At 62.8% G+C, this 18,810-nt stretch overlaps 1 protein-coding gene across 1 annotated transcript in view; it reads left to right on the plus strand.

Annotated features, from left to right (window-relative positions):
• Positions 1-592: 592 nt before the first annotated feature.
• ATP10A (ATPase phospholipid transporting 10A (putative)) overlaps positions 593-18,810 on the plus strand; it is a 55,103-nt gene continuing 36,885 nt past the window's right edge. Inside the window, exons 1-2 of the mRNA XM_039853453.1 lie at positions 593-1,089; positions 16,905-17,109. Of these exons, the coding sequence (XP_039709387.1) occupies positions 698-1,089; positions 16,905-17,109 (597 nt within the window). The 5' untranslated portion in view covers positions 593-697. The remainder of the gene's footprint in view (positions 1,090-16,904; positions 17,110-18,810) is intronic.

Genomic DNA, 18,810 nt, shown 5'->3' on the forward strand with positions numbered 1-18,810 from the left:
GAGCCCACCGTCCACTCACCCGGCCTGATTCCCGGAGTGCGAGGCGAGTCCTGTGCCTCGCCAGCCGCTGCCACAGTGGGACCCCTCCAGCTGCCCCTTTCCCCGCTCTCCAGTCCCCAGCAGCCCGTTCCCACGCCCGGCTGGGTGGCAGGGCGCCCGTGGGCGCCCCGCACACAGGGATGGTCGGCGCTGGGCGTGGTGGGAGGGAGAGAGGAAATGGTCTGCGAGGTGAAGTGCGCTTCCCGCCACCCAAAAGAAGCGTGTGCGGGGAAGTGGCGCGGGCGGGTGGCCCCGGCAGGACACAGCGGAGCGGCTGGCAGGAGGGGCACCTTCTGGGGTCTCCCCAGGCAGACGCCCTGGGTGGCGGGATCGGGGCGCGGCGCGGCTCGTTAGGACCGGGGTTCTGGCTGGTCCCGGGAGGGGGCCCCGTCGCCCCCTGCGGCGTCCCCTCCCGCGGCGGGACTCGCGCGCCCGCCGCGTCCGGGGGACAGGCCCGCCGCCCCGAAGTTGGCAGCGCGGCCGGGCGCGGAGCGGGGCGCGGCGCGGGGCGGGGCCCGGCGCGGGCGGAAGCGGCCGGGCTGGGCGGGCGCTGACCGCCGTCCCCGCGTCCCGCAGGCGGGGAGCCCGCGCCGCCGCGATGATCACCTAGGAGGCTGGCGCGGCGGGCGCGAGCGGCGGGGCGCGGCGACACGCGGCCATGGAGCGGGGGCGCAGGCGGCGGCGGGACGGCCGCACGCGCACGGTGCGCTCCAACCTGCAGCCGCCGCCGGGCGCCGAGGACCCCGCGGCGGGCGCGGCCAAGGGCGCGCGGCACGTGGCGGACAACCGGCTCAAGACCACCAAGTACACGGCGCTGTCCTTCCTGCCCAAGAACCTGTTCGAGCAGTTCCACCGCCTGGCCAACGTGTACTTCGTGCTCATCGCGCTGCTCAACTTCGCGCCCGCGGTGAACGCCTTCCAGCCCGGCCTGGCGCTGGCGCCCGTGCTCTTCATCCTGGCGGTCACCGCCTTCAAGGACCTGTGGGAGGACTACAGCCGCCACCGCTCCGACCACGAGATCAACCACCTGGGCTGCCTGGTCTTCAGCAGGTGAGCTGCGCGGCGGCCGGGGTGCAGCTCCCCGGCCCCCGGGCCCCGGTGGGCGGGGGAGGGCCTGGCGCCGCCCCGAGCCCCCTCTGCGCCCAGAAAGCAGAAAGCAGAAAACTTTAGATGCCGGGCGGGCGCAGGGGGAACGCTGTCCCCGCTTGTCACTCAGACCCCGCGTCTGAACCAGACGGATCCCAGCGCTGGGACTGAGCGGCCGCTGGGCGCCCTCACGCCCGCCCGGGCGCGCCTGCCTTTCACGGGAAAAGCCGGGGAGCCACTCCCGCGCCTCTGCCCCTCCGCGGGCTGGGCGGGCTCGATAACTTTCACAGCCAGCACAGGGCTGCCGGTCTCCGGCTTAGGGAACATCTATCTCATGGGACAGCAGTGTGAAACTGCCACCAGGTGCTGCCGTGCAAGGGCCGGGGCAGAGCGGGGCCGAGCCCTTGGCGTGAGCCGTGAGCAGACGCCCAGCAGGCCCCGTGCACAGCTGACTTCCATTTTCTTATAATTGACCAGTTCCCAGGTCGCCGGGCTCTGCGGGGGAGGAATGGGAGCCCTCGGTGACTACCCCGTGCTGGTCCCCTCGCTGGTCCCCTCGAGTCCTGCACCCGCTCCCTCCCTGCCCTCAGGCTGGGCCTGTCAGGGTGTCTGCTGTCCCTTTTCCCTGTACCCTCCCCGCCCCAGCAGAACCACGTGGCTGTGGGTTTCCCCTAGAGCTGTGTCCAGAAGCCCAGCCCAGCTCCGGGACCCCTTGCCCCTCCCACTCCACCCCCCCCCCAGGTGGGTGGTCTCGGCCTCTACTGAGGCTCAGCCCGTCTCTCTTCCTGCCACTTTGCCGAGGTCTGGTGTAGGGGCTGACACGGGCCAGCGAACGGGGGACCTCAGCCTCGCCCGGCGTCCGTCACGTGCGAAGGACTTTTGGAAGTTCCTGTGTTCTCAGGAGCAGCTCAACCCCCTAATATATGGGGGGTACGGTTGTTCCTGCCTCAGGGTAACTCGGATGCAGACCGCGAGCCCCCTCCCGCCTCACAAGCTGCTTTTACAAACGCGTAGTCGGGCTCATAGGGGCTGAGTGGCGTCCCCAAGGCCACAGCGCTGCAGCCGGGCGCTGGGACAGATCCCGTCCCACGCCACAGCTTTCCCACATGCTGTGCTCCAGCTTCTCAGTCCATTAAGGGTCACCGAGCCCGTCGAAAGCAACAGTGTGGGGCGGCACCCTCGCGTTTCTGAGCAGACGCCTGGGTTTAGCCGCCACACCTGACGGATGGACTGGCCCACGGGTGATGCGCTCACCGTGGCTGCTCAGCGGGTGCCGTGCCCCGCGGGCAGCAGGATGTGGATGGGGGGGCTGCGCGCTTTCCTGGTTGCTGTCCGCCAGAAGCCGAGAAGGGAGGGGCACGCTTTCCAGAAACATCCTCAGAGTCCCCGGGTCCCCCATGTGAGGCCCCCAGGCAGCGTGCCTGCCTCTGCACGCACGCCACTGCCTGCTGTGCCCCGCCAGTGGCTGCCGCGGCCTCCTCTTTAGGGACACTTGGGCCTGAGGAAATACAGTGCATTTTAGGGTGACAAGTGCTTTCAGCCCAGCCTGTCACGGACCCGTCTTAACAGCTGTCACCACAACCCGCAGACAGGAAAGCGAGAATGGGAACCAAAACCTTTTCTTGACCCCGAGGCCTCGGGAGGTGTTGTGGGGTGTTGAGGCCTTCGCCTTCCCACCCCCACCCCGGACCACACCCGTGTCCCCCTCCACCCCGACCTGCCTGGACTCTGGAGAGTCAGCAGCAGCCTTCAGGAAAGTCCCCACAGCACCTCCCAGCTCCCAGGCCAAATTCCTGGGATGTTTTCCCAGGGAGAGTGTGGCCTTCTGCCTGGGCGCACCCTGCGTCCACGGGTGTGGGAGCTGGTGGCTCTCTGTGTCGGGCTGTGTCACCAGGCTGCGTCTGCAGGTGTGAGAGCTGGTGGCTCTCTGGAGGTGCAGGGCAGACCCCTCCAGGCCCAGGACGTCTGGAGGTGCCGTTTCTGAGCCCTCCCTGTCCCCTGTGAGTGCCTCACGCTCCCCTTGCTCCCCAGGCCATGTGCAGCCACCCCCCTTCCCCCCAGCACCTGCCCATCGCCCAAACCAGTGCCCTAGCCAGGCCCTGGACATGGAGAGAGGAGGCTGGGTCCGAGGTCGGAGGGGCAGGTGTGCAGGTGAAGGAACGTACGGTCGGACACGTGATAGGGTCAGGGCGCCTGGGACCACAGCCAGGTCGCGGCTTGTTCAGGGGTGAGGCGCCGGCCAGAAGCCCAGGACCTGGAGACCTGGCCTGGGGACTGGCCAGGGAAGGCCAGAGCCGACTTACCGCACGTCGGGCCAAGGCCCATTCAGCGCCCGTGGCCACCACAGGGACAGTGAGACGTGTGGCGCCTGTCACGACTCGGGTGGGGGTGGGGGCGCGTTTCGGCAAAGCATGCAGAGGCAGCGTGGCTATGTGTTCACCGGGGAGCCCCATGGTGACCCGGCTGGACACGGGCTTCCCAGACCTTCTGTGTCCCGGCCATAGCCTGCGAGGCGTTAGCTGTCACCTTCCTGTTCGTGGAACGGTTCTTTTTTGAATTAGATTTACCGGGTGACATCGGCTTTAAAATTATTTAGATTCCACATGTCACGTTCGTAACGCATCGTCTGTGTGCTGCGCTGTGCGCTCACCGCACGTGGTCTTTCCGAGTGCCATGAGCCCCTCTCTGAGGGTCCCCATCGGGCTGGTTAGAAACGCAGCACCGCGCCCCCCTGCCCCCCAGGCTCCATCCTCCTGACTGCCCAGCCGCCCTCCAGACTCAGGGGGGCTCGCGTCTGCGTCACCGCTTCCCTCACCCACGCGGGCTCGAGAAGCCGCCCCCGTCCCACATCCCAAATTCAGTAAAATCCCCCGAGCCACACCCAGCGGGACAAGTGCCATGGACATTCCTGGGGAGTCCGTCCTGCCTGGGACCCCCGCCCGGTGGGGAGCGTCCTCCTCCTCGGTGCTGGCAAAGCTGGTCGTGGAAGCCACGTCGCTCCCGGTTACCGTGGCAGGGAAGAGGGTGTCTGAGTCCGGTGTCTCCCCTGATGCGCCCTGGCGGGGGTCGAGGGTGACACGGCTCCAGGTTCCAGTTGCCGGGCAGCTTGGATGTCACTTGACTAATGGGCATCGGCCTCCAGCACGGAGCGTCCAGCTGGGACAAGGCTGAGGCCACCAGGGCAGGGCCGAGGGGTGGCGAGTCACTCACTGTAGGGCCCGAGGCTGGCGGAGCCGGAGGAGGAGAGGGGACAGGAACGCAGAGGCAGCCCCCAGAGTGCTGGTTCCAGGGGCAGGAAAGCGAGAGCAGTGGTCGGCTGAGGGAGGACCACTCCCGGAGGGGCACGTTGCCCAGACCGGTGAGGGTGGGCAGGGACGTGTGTCCTGGGGAGCATCGTTGTCCACCCAGCATCCTTGGGGACAGAGGGTGACACCGTAGACCTCACCTTGTAAGGGCCCGAGGTGCTGGGCGGGGCCAGCGCACCTGTCCTGGGCCCCTCCCTCTGCCCCAAGCCCTGCCCGGGTCACCGTGTGACGTTCCCCTTTGCTTCTGCGTGTTTGTGGTGACAGGGCTCGGTGTCTACGGTGACGGTGGCAGTGCCGTTTGTGCACGGAACAACGTGGTGACGCATCCTGAACCCCTTGGGCCCCACCCCCGGACTTGACCGGGTGTGCCTTTCACCCTCCTGGGGAGCACGGACTCGGGGCGCCCTGTTCCCCCCTTGGGATCATGCTCGTTCCCGGGCCCCCCACCCCGACTCTCCCCACGCCCGCTCTCCTCGCTCTCTCTCCAGCATGTTTGTTTTTCCAGAGGGGCCTGGGGTGACACCGGGCACAGTCCCCCCTTGTTCTCTGTTCCTTTATCTGGACCCCCCCCACCAGAAGCTGGTGTCTTTGTCTCACGTGGGGTAAAGGTTGGCGGAAGCCAGAACGTCGGGGCCAGAGCCAGGGCACAGGACAGGCCAGGACAGCGCGAGTCCCTGACGCGGCGACGTCCCTCAGGCGTGTCAGGCCGGTGACCCCGGAGGAGTAACATTTGGCTGCTGCCATCGTGTGGGTTTTGGAAATGCTTTGGTGCCTGTCACATGCCACGTGTGACTGGGCTCACGGGGTCACGTCGTAGAAAACGCAGTTTCCCTAAAACCCTGGGAGCCCCAGAAGGCAGCCTCCTTGTGACGGGGCAGCCAGGCATCCCATGCGCGGCTCTAGCCTGACCCCCGACGCGCTACGGCTGAGAGAACAGACCGGCGCCTGCCCGTCAGGAGGTGGCAGTGCCGTGGCCTGCGCCATCCCGCTCTGCGTGCCTGACCACGTGTTCCTGGTTAGTCTCGGACTGGCCACCCCCTCCCCCGCCGAAGCAGCAGCCATCATTAGAAACAAAACATAACTGAACATTTAACTCATCTCATTTAAAATGTTTTCTAATTTTCTCTGTGATTGAGGGATCTCATGTTTGATTTCCACAGCTTCCTGAATTTTCCAAGTGACTCTTTAGGATTCAACTCCAGCAGCGTCAGTAAACCTTGAGGGTTAGTGTGGATCCCTAACAGTTAAAGCCCCAGTGCGTGGTCTCCTTTCCGCTTGTCCCGTAAATATCCCATTTTATTAATCGTCTGTGTGCTTCCCACCGGTCCCGATCAGGTGTCCCCTTTGTGACCGGCAGGCACACCCTGCGGGTCTCCCTGAGCTTTAGATTCCCCCCTAAAACTCCGTCTCTCTCTCTCTCTCGCTTTTCCCCCTTGCAATGCATTCATGCCGAAGAACCTGAGTCGTTTGTCTCGTAAGGTTTCCGTTTGTCTAAAATTAACAGCCACTTTGGCTCTTTCAGTTAGTGTTTTGTATGGTGTTGTCTTTTTCACCCTTTTACTTTCAACCTACGTGTGTCTTTGAAACTAAAGCGCGTCTTTAGTAGTCGGATTATGTACTTTTAAAAAGTTATCTCGCCATTGTTTTGCCTTGCGATTGTGGTATTTTGCTAACATTTAACGCCAAGACCGATAGGGTGGGGTGTATGTCTGCCCGTTTGTTTTCTGCACGTCTCACGTGTTTCTGTTCTGTGGTCCTCCCTTATTGCCGTCTTTAAATATTTCCTGCTGTGCCGCTTTAATTCCGTGTTTCTTTTCCTATGTGTATGTTTTTCGTGATTTTTCCAATGGCGCCCTGGGGATTACAAATAGCATCTTTGTTGAAAACTGTCTAGTTCAGGTTACCGCTAACAGTTTTCACGGTGTATAGAACTTTCTCCAACACACTGTGCTCCGCCCTCCTCCTGGGCGCCGCTGTCGTACAGATCGCCCGCTCGTGCGTTCTAAGTCCGTCGACACAGATTTATGTGGATTTACAGAATTGCCTCTAATTCCAGATAGGAGAAGACTGCAGTCACCCCCAAGCACACGCCCCGTCTGCCTCAGAGGATGCGGGGCTCCTCCCGCAGGACGAGGCCCTGGGTGGCCACTAGCGGCTCTGCTCTGGGGCCGGGACTGTGCGAGGACCTCGTAGCTCACAGCCCCCTCTGCCCCCACCGCGGCGTCGGTCAGCCGGTTTTCACGGGTCCTGCAGGGCCGCGGAGGGTGATGGGAGCAGCTGAGGTCAAAACACAAATCCTACTTTTCTCCCTGTGGTCTCTCTGGGCCCTCGCCTGATGGGCATTCGTCATGGAGGTCATGAGCTCTGAGGGCTGCATGTCCCCTGGGAGGGTCCGGCGTCTCTGATGGGGACAGGACTGCCTCCAGGTGTGGCACTCAGTCATCACAGTGACCACAGTCTCCTGGTACTGGGTGCTCCTGGGCCGGGCGGCCGAATGCTGTGCGATACCCTTGCCTTGGCGAGGTAGTGCCACCCCATAACGAACTGCCCTGTCCCCAAGGCCCAATGTACTTATTTGTTCAAGGCTTTCCTTGCTATATATAGTGCGTTAAAAGAACTCACAGGGAACGGGGAGAAGCTATTTCAGTTGCTGCTTTTCTAGAATGCTCTCAGCTTGGTTTTCCCAGAGTACAGTTTGTGTGCTCCCCCCACCCTCCCCCCACCCCGTACCCTCTGGGATACTGTGTTTTGAAATACTTTGCTTACCAAACTGTTTTTGTTAGGTAATAGTGAATTTTTTTTGTTCGGTTTAAATCCATCAGAGAGAACTAAGCCCCTCTGTGAGGCTGGACCCTGGCGAGCAGGTAGGTGCTGGGCGGGCTGCACCCCCTTTAAGCAGGAGGCAGGGTAGCAGCCCGTAGGGATGGAGATAGTGCACGAAAAGGCAGAACGACGCCGGGCAGGCAGGTGAGTGTCCGAAACAGTCTGCGGCTCACACTGGCGACTGTCGCCACTGCTGTTACCACCGTCGCTAGCAAGATCTTTCGGTCACAGTGTTTCTTAAAGATGTTCGTTAACAAGGAAGTAGACTTAGTTCCAGCTTAACCCGAAGAACTTAAGTGTCATTTGGCCTGTGTGGTTTTATCGTGGGTTAATGGACAGTTTTTGAAAAGCCTTTTGAAATCCTGAAAACAGCCGGTGGCCCCCATTGCTAAGTTCGCGACCCCCGCATGCTCCGGGGCACCCATGGATGGCGCGGGTATCGTCTTAGAAATGCACCTCGCTAGGAAAGCGCTGCGGGGACAGGGTGAAGGTGGAGCACTCGGTGAGGACGCGGAGTCGCGGCGTGTGTTACAAACCCAGTTGGATTCGGTCCCGACTTGCTTTTTTGAATCATCGCATGAGTTGAATCCATTGACCTATTTCACGGTATCTTCCCCGTTCTCCGTGTTGCTTTTCGGCCGCTACAAAAACAGTGAGAAAAAACTAAGAATCCAGGCGGCCTCCTGCGGAGGAGCCCGGGGTGCAGCCGCCCCAGCGGTCCGCGGTGCTGCGTGGCGCTCTGGGCGCCTGCCGTCTGGGCACAGCGCAGACGTCACGTCAGCCGGGGCACCCCACTTTTTCAGCTTTGCCTCTTCCAGGGACCCTGCAGCTTCCTTAGAAAGGGCCCTGGTGTCAACAGACAGGAGGGTGGCCCTGTCCTCCTCCTGCTCCCCCGCACCCCGGGGCTGTCCAGAAGCTTCTGTCCCCAGAGGGGTCGAGTACCTGGGGGGTTAACGACGCCGAAGGAGGCCCCCACTGCCTCTAGACTTTGAGCCGAGTCCCCGACTGGGTTTAAACTCTGGCTGCTCCTCCGTTCCAACCCTTGTTTTCGTGAACTTGGAATAGCGGGGAAGCGTCAGGTTCAGCAGAGTGCAGTTCTGGCTCCAAGTTCTGTCCTTCCTCGGAATGCGTGTGGCCTTGGGACTCTTCCCTGCAGACGCGTCAGCCGTGCTGGAGGTGAGCGTGCGGGTGCTTGGGGGCATCGCACCTGAGACCCCGGCTCCTCGCAGGCCTGGCGCCCAGGCCCTGGGCCTCACCAGCGGCTGCGGTTCTCCAGATGGGGTGACGGGCGGGGGGCGCCCTGTGCTCGCTCAGAGGGCGCGCCCGTGTCCCTCTGCCGGGCACAGACACAGAGCCTCTCCCGAGGCCTCTCCCGAGGGGGGAACCCATCTTCACCGTAGTCACAAAGCCGTCCCCTGTCTGTCTCAGTCACACTCAGGACAGCGGCTCAGGAAACCTGTTGACTCATAAAAGTCAGAGCAGGCGGAGGCTCCAGGACGAGGCGTCATCGGGAGGGGACGGTGGCTCCTCCTGGGACTCCCTGAGCTCTGTCTCTGAGCAAACAAGCCGCTTGCAGGCACGAATCGAGTGACTCGTTTCAGAGCGTCTCCCGCAGATGAACCAGGGCCACCGGCGTTCCCGCTCCGTGGCAGTCCCCAGATACGAGTGGCGTTCCCGGCTTCCTAAGACAGCGCGGCTCCGTTAAACATCTGGTTTTATTGCGCGCGGCTCGCTCCTCGCCACCAGCTGGTGGAAACCGAGGCGGCAGCATTCCATACTGTCATTGTCATTCCGCCAGGCCAGGCTTCAGCCACAGCAGATGCTCGCGCCTCTTCCTGGCACGTACCTGGCATGGCGACTTGGATGGTAACATTTTCCACTTACAGTTTTTTGTTTTTTGGGAAAGAAAATTGTTGCTTTAAGTGGGCTGGAAAGTTTGGGGCATCGCCCTGAAGCCTGGCTGCCGTGCCGCCGTCTCGAATGCCGTGGCGAGCGTGCCACGGCCAGGGCCCCGGGCTTGCGTCGCAGTGAGCGTGAGTGAGTGTGCACACGCACTGCTGATCGCCGCGAGTCCCCGCGCTCCTGGTTCACGGTCTCCGTTTACTCTCCCGGCTCCCCGTCCCGCTGAGCCCCCTGCTAGGTGCCTGGTGGGACGTCCCGGGGACTCCTTCCCGATGCCACCGCCTGCCCTGCCCTGCCCGGGGCTGGGAGAAGGTGGCGCAGGGGGAGCTGCGTCTGTAACTGCCGGCCCTGTTCCCGGCGAGTGCACGCGGCGACAGCCTAGCCCAGCCCCCTCTCCTTCGGTCCTTGCTGACCTCCTCTCTGGATCGTCCGTGTTGGGACGCTTGCACATCCGGGGCCTTGCGCACCCCAGAGGTGGGGGAGGAAGGAGGGCACGGCCATCAGGGACTGGCCACTTCCCAGAGGGAGTGTGGGACTCCCCGGGAGTGCGCCTATCCAGGTGCAAAGTGCTGCCCAGAGCCCACACCCCAAACGTTCCACCCCAGGCCACTGTCCCCCAGATTACAGCACCCTAGGGCTGGCATCAGACCCTGGGGACAGCCCACGTGCCCCAGCACCCACTGAAATCACTCCCACGCACGGACCTTTCCTGTGTCCCTCCCCGTGGAATGCACAACGAAGGCCCTCTGCTCGCCTCGTCACCTTCCCCGCCCCCCATCCCCTGTGTAGCCTGTGTCCCCCGCACTCCTTCCTCTGGCTCCCAGCCTCCCCCCAGGCCCCTGTGGCCTGGCCGCCCCTCTCAGGAGCTGTGTCACAGCACATGACTGCTCTGTCCCACCTCCCACCGGAAGCCTGAGTCCCCCCAGGCGCCCGGGTGGCGGTGCCCCTCCGCACTCCAGCGTCTCCAGGGCAGGCCGCTCTGGGCCCCCCAGGGGGCCCTCACCACCTCTGCTCCCTGCCCTGGAGCGGAGCGCCGGCACCTCGCTGGGACAGAGAGCGAGGCGGCATAGTGAGGTCCCACCGGTGGAATGTGTGCCTGCGTCCTCATCCCCAGGCCTCGCTGCTGAGTGACTGGGGACTTAGGACTGCTCCTCAGATGACCTTGGGAGGGGAGGTTATCCCGGGTGCCCTGGGCGGGCCCCTAACTTGTCACAAATCCTTAGAAGTACGAGAAAGGAGGGCAGAGAGATGCAGTGTGACAGGGACTCAGCACGCCGTTGCTGGCTTCGACGTGGAATGCGGGGCGTCTGCAAGCTGGAAAGGGCACGGCCCCTCTCTCCTGCAGCCTCCAGGGGGCTGTGGGGGTACAGTGCTGGGGGTGTGGATGTACTTCGCTCAGGAACCCCGATTCTATCCCCGGCAGCCTGTCAGGCTCCGACCTCGGGGGCTGGTAACGCGCGTGCTGTTTTGCGGCACTGACATGCTGCTCTGTCACGGCAGCCGTGGGACCCTGACACACCCGTGCTCACGGCGCATCTGACAAATGCCGAGTCCTGAACCGCAGCTCCGCGTGTGTTGCTGTCGATGGGTCCGTTTCAGCTCAGCGCGTCTGAGCCGCCGGACCGGCTGAGCCACTGCAGTGGGGCAGAACCGCCGAGCGACGCAGCCACACGCTTCCCTGGCGCCCGGAGGGTTTTGCGAGCTCACGTGGCGACGTCCGCAGCCTGTCACACAGGGCCCTATATGCCCTGCACCGACCCTCAGCACTGGTGGCCCCGAGAAGGAGGTCTCGGCTCAGAAGGGGTGGAGCTGGAGAGGGGGGACGGGGCCCCCGTGCCAGGTGATCACTCGCTGCTTCCCATGTGCGCGTGGCCTGTCTTTTGTCCGTTTTTAGGATCCTGTCATGGGTTTTCGGGGTTAGGGTTATGACGAGCCCGAGCGGCGTTTTCTTCTTGTTTCTCGTGCTTGGGTTTTGTTGAGTGAATCAGGTTCGGAAACATGGAGCTGATTATTTCAACCGTTTTCCTCTGGGTCCGCCCGCCCAGGCGCTGGTGACAGACATGCCGTGTTCTTAGAAGTTGCCCCACAGCCACCTGACCTGGTTCTCACTCCCCCCACACGTTTTAAAATCCGTGGTTCCCGCTGGGTACTTCTAGTGCTGTGTCCCTAAGGCCACTCTTTTCTAGAGTGTGTGTGTGATGTCGACTCTGGCGTTAATCCCATCTAGTGGAGTTTCTGTCTCAGACTCGGTAGTTTTCAACCCCAGCAGTTTGATTCGGGTCTTGGTTTTTGTCCCTGTCCTGGGCAATTTCATCTGGAACGCCGAGACTGTGGTCGCCACGGCACTCTGTCACCTGCAGCCGTTCGGTCAGGGTCTGTTCCTCGTGGCTGGTTTCCCCTTCATGACGGGTTTTTCCCGCCTCGTGTGCCCGGTAACTTTTCGCCTTAAAGGTGTTGCCACTTCAATGTTCTGAAACATTCCTGGGCTCCGTCCTCGAGGCAGCGAGGTTCTCAGGAGCAGCGTGGTCCCGTGGAGCCTCGCCCGTGACTGCGGGCTGCAGGGTGACAGCCGCCTTCGGCCTAGGGCTCACTTGCTCCCTAGCGCTGAGCTGACGCCGGTCAGGTTACCTGGTGCTCTTCGAGGTAAGACATTTGCTACCCAGGCTGGGCTGGCCGGGGCCAGCAGGGCTGAGCCCAGATGCCTGTCCAACGCGTCCTTTCGGATGGCTGCCCTCTGGCCGTGCCTGCTGCCCTATCACGCATGTGCTGACCGAGGCTCGGAGAGAACTGGGGACCCTCCCTGGGCCTCCAGCCCGGCCTCTCCCTGGACACCACCCCCCGCCCCGCCTCGCCCGGCGCTCCGCCCTGCACAGGGGGCTGCTCTGGTCTCCCCAGACCCTCGGCCCCGTCACCTCCTCCAGGGGCACCCGGGGCTCTGCCCAGCCCCGCATCCTGTCTGCAGCTGGCAACTTTCTCTAGACAAGGGTGGGGTCCCTTGTTTGTTCCCTGCTCACAGGGGCCGTTGTCCTTTTTATTCTGAAAACCATTTTAAAAGAATGTATTTTGTACCGCTTTCTTATTTATTTTGCAGAGGAAGGTACGTCCTGTACCTGTTTGTTCCATTCTGGTCAGAAGTGGACGTGTGCGAGCCTTTTTGTAGTTTCTGAGGCTGCAGCTCAAGGCTGATGACGTGTCGCGTGGCCTTGTGCAGCCGAGGGAGGGTGATAGCGCCGGGGCCCAGAGCAGCGTAGTCCCCGAGGCCACGGGAAATAAAAACAGCCTGTGTGACTTTGCGGCAGAACAAAATGAGTGTTTCCCCTGCGTCTGAGTCGGGTGATCGCAGATAAACCGAGGGCTTTGATCCGCCTGAGCGACTGGCCAGCCGGGGACAAAGCCCGGAGTCTCGGGAGGGGTTGGCGGGCGTGCTCGGGCGCCGCGCTTTCTCTGGCACTGGATGAAAAAAGGACCTATTTATCCGAGGAGCAGCCTCTCCTCAAAGGGGCCGTGTGGGACCAGAACAGAGCACCCCGCCGCGGGGCAGGAGGAAGCAGTGTGCGCGCCCGGCCGGGCTGGTGGCCACAGCGCCGTGCGGCTCCTCAGTCCGCTGAGAACCGGGCGGAGGTTCCTGTTTTCTGAGTTGTTATTTTTAGGTGCGATTGATGCTCTTCACCGTCAGACACGGAGGAAACTGTTAAAAAAAAAAAAAAGCTGAAACTCAAAGCCGTTCTGGTTTTCGCTCCCAGGTTTCACTTTCTTGGAGGGCCGAGAGGAGACCGCAGCTGTCACCTTTGTGCGTCTCCTCGTTGCATTTCGGTCCACGTGGGGAGACGCACGGACCGTGCCCCGAGTGAGGCTCCATCAGCTGGCAGCTTCCGGCCACGCGCCTCGGTCCCCCCGGGCCTCCGGGGGGCTTGCAGGCCAGTTCACGATGCACTCACGACTCCTGGGCTGAGGACCAGGACGTGTCAGCGACAATTTCGCACTGGCCTGCCCAGCCACGTTGGGTGACAGCACCTGGCATAAGCCTGTCAGAGCCTAACTCAGTGAGTGGCATGTGCGTGGCCAGAAGCAGAAATGGAATCCTGTTCACAAGCAGTTTCGACCCCAGGTCACCCGGGACGGATGGGGGTCAGGTCCGTCACTCCCCCCGCCCGGCAAAGGCGCAGACCGTCCCATAGTGGGGCTATCACGTGGTGCCCGCCCCGTGGGGGGCTCAGCTGCATGACATCAGCGGGGTCCCCAGTGGGGGAGCCGCCAGGCTGAGCCCCATACTCAGAGGGGGTGCAGTCCTGACACTTCGGATGTAACCTGCCCAACTTTCCCGAAGAAGAAAAACATTTCTCTCTCTGCAGTGACAGGCGCGGCCATCTGTAATTAGTGGGCCCCACTTCCCAGCTTCCCCCATAATCCGCGGCCGGCAGCTGCGCTTCCTCGGGCCTGGCTTAGGACGGCCATCCTGCCCCTGCCCGTGGGGCCCGGCCTGGCCGGCCTCACTGTCGCGGTGCCCGAGGAGGACAGCGAAGCATCACTGGTCTGTCCAGAACGCCAGCGCCAACGGCGTCCTCGGCCCCACCGGGCGGAACTGGTTCCCTGAGGTCACTGCCGCCGTCACCGCTGAACTGGGGGAAACTGGGATCTGACCCCCGAGCTGTGAGCGGCCGCAGCGTCTCGTGTCACTGCACGGGCTGCATCCGAGGACACCGTGTCACCCTGGGCCGTTCCGTCTTCTTTCTCACGTTCCTGCTGCTGCAGGGCCTGTGTCCTCCGAGACGGGGCGCTGCCCGTTCGAGGCCTCCCCCCGACTGCGCTGTCCGGACTCGGGGACACTCGCGACACACACACCCCGCTGACGTGTGAGACGCTCTGCAGAGGGAGCCGCTGCCGCCCCGGGTCCAGCTCCTAAAGGTTTTCCGGGGAGGGGTTTCTCGAGAAAGGACGGGGCAGCTTTGTCCCAAGTGGCCTGTGAGACACCTGCAGGGAGACGGTGCCGTCTGAAAATGGGCCGGGCGCCCCGTCCGCCTCGCTTCCAGACGTGTCAGGCGTGCCCTGTCTGAGTTGGGACCGCTTCTCGAAGCCACCAAGTCACCCCTAAGCCACGAGCATCAAGCGCCCTTCTGCCCCAGGGACAGCCCGCCAGCCGCCCATCAGCCCCAGAGGGAGTTCCGGGGCCTGCGGTGGGCAGTGTCCCTCCGTTGCAGGTGGTCTCAGCGAGCGGCGGGCGCCCCGCCGTCTGCCAAGGCCGGCCTAGGGCGCCCTTGCCGGCTGGTAGCGGAGACCAGAGGCGGGTGACTCCCGGCATTTGGGCAGGTGACTCCCGGCGTTTGCGCAGGTGGACTGCGGTTCCCGTGTCGGTCAGACACCGCAGAGGCCCCGGGCTGTCTGCCTTCCCGCCCCCTGTTCAAGCATACAAGTGTTTTCAGACCACTGTGGGCTTAGGGCTGCATGATTTAAAGGGAAAACATGCAGAGTTTGGGGCTTAGACCTTGCGAAGCTGACTTCCTGCAGGCCCTGAGACCCGCCGTGCTATCAGACAGATCCGGCGCCTACGCGCACTTGTGTCACTGGACGGGTCAGCTTCTCTGTCCGTCCGTGGGGCCGTTTTTGGATTGCGTGGGGACTCGCTGAGATGCGGGGGCTGGTCCAGCGTGGGTGCCGTGGAGGGAAGCCACGCTTCTGTCCGTGCTGTGACTGGGGTGACGTGTCAGGTCCGACGGGGCTCAGTGTCCTGGCCTCCCGCTGGTGCCGGCCTTGTCCCAAGCCACGGAGCAGCCCTGACGCTTGTCCAGGAGGAAGACCCTCCTCGGGCCCTTCCAGAGCCTGACTCACGTGAGCGGGCATGAAGCGTGCTCGATGGCAGACAGGTGTGGAAGGGAGGGAGAGCCAGGAGTGATCCGGAAGGGACCTGTGACCGTGGCAGGCGTGCATTTCAGGCGCGTGCCACCAAAAGTCGCAGTTTCAGAAACAGAAGTGGCAGTGCAGACGCCGCGCCCCACGCAGCACCGCTCCCCCAGCGGAGCCCACGGGGCGCGGCCTGGGCTTTCGAGGTCCTCCACTCTGCGCACGCCTGTGAGCTGAGGGCCTTTCACAGACGCCTCTGTGCGGCCAGAGCCGCACACATCCGTGTTCCCACGGGTCCTCCCGCCAGGACTGTCTGGGGGCCGTGGCGGCGTCTCCTCTGGGCTCCGATGCTGCCTTAAGACCTCAAGGCAGACGGGGAGCGACCTCGTTTGCGACGAGCTCTGTAAACAGAATGTGGTTAAGATAAACTGAACACAGCTGGCGTCCTGCCCCGTGTCACCTCCCTCCGCCCGTGCCGGGGCCGGTCTGGGACCACTGGTCTCTCCGTCACACCAGAGCCTGTCCAGCTCACTCTCGGAACATCCCTGCCCTGCTCCGTGGCGAAACAGGGACGGAGCTTCTGGGATCCGTCTCTGGGAGAGGACAGGCCCTTCCAGGTCCCTTCATGCCTCTCTCCCTGGGGACTGACCGATGGTCACAGCGAGGAGTGAAGGCTCGGGAGGGCTACAGTGTGGAAGGTCAAGGTTGAACCCTTGGCAAAGGATAAGTGGATAAGTGGTCCCATCGGTCAGGCATCAAGGCCATCTGTCCGCAGCCAAGAGGCCGGATGTGGCTGTGAGCCAACAGGATGGCATGGGATCGAGTGTCCTCCTGTGCCTTGTCTCAGAGCCAGGGGACCTTGTCTCAGCTGGAGAAGCAGCCTTGAAGAGCGCCCGGCCTTGATGGTGTCGGGGTGCCTGGGAAGACGGTCTCCGTAGCCCCACAGGGCGCTCCCTAGTGGCTCAGTGTTGTCTTGCATTTACTTTTGAGGACAGAGTTGTGTCATCGGCCGTCATTGGCCCTCCAGCAACCAAGCCGTACTGTGCCCATAATTGGTTTGGTGGATCTTGAATAAGAGGAATACGTGACAATAGTGACTTAAAATGGATGAGAGTGTCTCTGGGGCAGCTGATGGCCCGGAGCCCCTGGCAGCTCGCCACGCGATCAACAGACGCACGCAGGTCTCGATGCTTCTCTCCTAAGCTCAGGAGTCAGGCAGATGTGGCCGGCTCAGGCTGTGAGACCCAAGGTCACTGTCTGATGAGGACGGCGAGATGCTGGAAGGTTCTCCTCTCCGTCTCTGTGAACTTGACTGTTTAGGTGCCTCGCACAGGTGACTGGCTCGTTTCACTCAGTGTCATGTCCTCAAGGTTCGTCCGTGCTGTAGCCTGTGTCAGAATCTCCTTCCTTTTCCTGGCTGAATAATATTCCATCGTGTGGCTGGACCACGCTTTGCTTACCCGTCCATCTGTTATTGGGCGTTTGGGTTATTTGCACCTTTTGTCTGTTGTAAGTCCTTCTGCTGTGAACCTGGGTGTGCAGGTAGCTGTTTGAATCCCTGCTTTTGGGGTACACACGCGGAAGTGGGCATCCTAACCGTCTTGGGTGTGCGGTTCGGTAGCACTTAATCTGTTCACAGCACCTGCAGCCATCAGCCCTGCCTAGGTCCGGGCGCCCTAGTCGCCTCAGCCGGACACCACGGTCCCCTCCCCAGTGCCGGCAACGCCTCGTCTACCCCGTCCCCCGGGTTTTGCCTCTAGTGGATGCTGCATACAGACGGAGCGGCACAGGCCCGTGGCCTGCACGGGTGTTCTGCTTCGGGCGCTCTACTGGACGTTTCCAGCAGGCAGCGTTGTCATGGAGCCCTGTACGCGGCGCCCCGGCCAGCGGCTAACAGGGCTGTCCCCCCAGGGAGGAGCGGCGGTACGTGAGCCGGTTCTGGAAGGAAATCCGCGTGGGAGACTTCGTGCGCCTCCGCTGCAACGAGATCGTCCCCGCTGACATCCTGCTGCTCTCGTCCAGCGACCCCGACGGCCTCTGCCACATCGAGACCGCCAGCCTGGACGGGGAGACCAACCTGAAGCGCCGGCAGGTGGCCCGCGGCTTCTCGGAGCTCGTAAGTGACCGGGGCTCCCGGGGTGTCCCAGGCGCCATGTGCACACAGCACTGGCATGCGGCCTAGTTGTCCCCTCAGGCCAGGCTGGTCCTCGTGGGTGGGCGGGGCTGAGGTCCCAGGGGGCCCTGCCCTGGGCCGTGGGGAGCAGGACGCAGGTTCTATGACTCTGATCACCACTGCGCACGTCCGAGCTTCTCGGACCAGTGTCTCGGTACAGGCGCCAGGGCCACTGGAACCGCTGACTGTGCCTGTGTGCCAGGAAGTCGCTGAACGGTGACACGGCAGAAGTGACGGCCTGGTCCCTCAGGCGTGGCTCTGAGGCTGAGCTCCGTGCTCGAGGCTCCTCAGCCCGGCCTGGAGGTGCACCCCGAGATAGTGAGGGGGCTGGGCTCACTGTCCACACTCCCAGCGGCCTTCACGGGAAGAGTCGAACCACGTCCGGGCGTCTGTCTCTGCGGGGGTGCCGGGGTACAGGGGAGCGAACCCAGGTGAAATGTCAGTGCCACGAGTCCTCCGGGACCAGGGAGGGTCAGGAAGGGGCCGGGCTGGCCCTCACCCGTTCTCCCAGCACCTGCCCTGTCCTGCCTCTGTCACCTGGGGGTCCTGCCCCCCGCCTGCACTCTTTATGGGGCGCCTAGGCGGTGAGACCCCGCGGCTCAGGGGCGCTGACCCGGAGTGCCCTCCTCGGTTCCGACCGTGCGCCGGTCCACGCTCCCGCTGTGGCCTTTCTGCCCGTGCCTCGCACCTCTTTGTCCGTGCGCCCGGGTGGGGAGCAGGCCCAGGCTGGCGTCCCTGGAGCTTGTTTTGAAGCTCGCTGTGTCACCGGGGCACTGCTGGCATTGGGGCCCTTGGGGATCATTGGGCAGCACCTCTGCGCCCCGGTCAGTGCCCATGCCACTTGCCCATGGGCACCGTGACAGCCTCAGGGGCTCTGCCGGTTTCCAGAGTGTGTCCCACACACATCCATGTCACCCCCTCAGGGCCCATCAGTGCTTGGGGACATAAATGGACTTGGGCTACAATTTAGTCAATTGGCCAAATTAATAACGGCAATTCCGATGAAAAAAAAAAAAGATCAGCACCTAAATTTTTTCAAAATGCAGCAGCACTGGTCCCTATTATTGGGGTATTATTATTATTTTTTTTTTTTTACTTTCTTTTTTTTTCTTTCCCTAAACATCTTAAGACGTTTTCCTGGCGCATCTTCACATGTTATTCTGAAATATAGTATAATCGTCATTACCAGTATTAAGCACGTGAACGCCCACGGACAGTAAAGCCGGGAGGCCCCTGGCCTCTGACAGCCCAGCAGCTGCAAACCGGGTTCTGGCTGCAGCGTCACAGCCCGGCGGGTTCGGCCTCTGTGTTTAAGGGGGTTTTCCCGGGACGGAGCGAGCTAGCGTCTCAGGCGGTGCAGGAGGGGCTCCTGTCGCGCACGGGGCCCTGCGCGGCCCCATGATGAGGGTCGGTTGGACCTGGCGGCTCCCGGGGAATCTGACGCTGGCAGCGAGGTGAGGGCAGGAGCGGAGTTGGCGTGGTTGGGGGCCGGGTGTGTCGGTCGGGGTCCAGCGAGGAGGAGAAGCCACGTGTGACACAGTCAGGGCGGGTGTGACGGAGGACGGCTCAGCCCGCGTCCAGCTCCGCTGCGGCCGAAGCTCCTGGTGAAACCCTGTGACACTTGCCGTCTGTTCTGCAGAAGGC

The sequence above is a fragment of the Pteropus medius genome, unplaced genomic scaffold (genome assembly GCF_902729225.1).
Source record: "Pteropus medius unplaced genomic scaffold, Ma_sr-lr_union100, whole genome shotgun sequence".
Lineage (NCBI taxonomy): Eukaryota > Metazoa > Chordata > Mammalia > Chiroptera > Pteropodidae > Pteropus > Pteropus medius.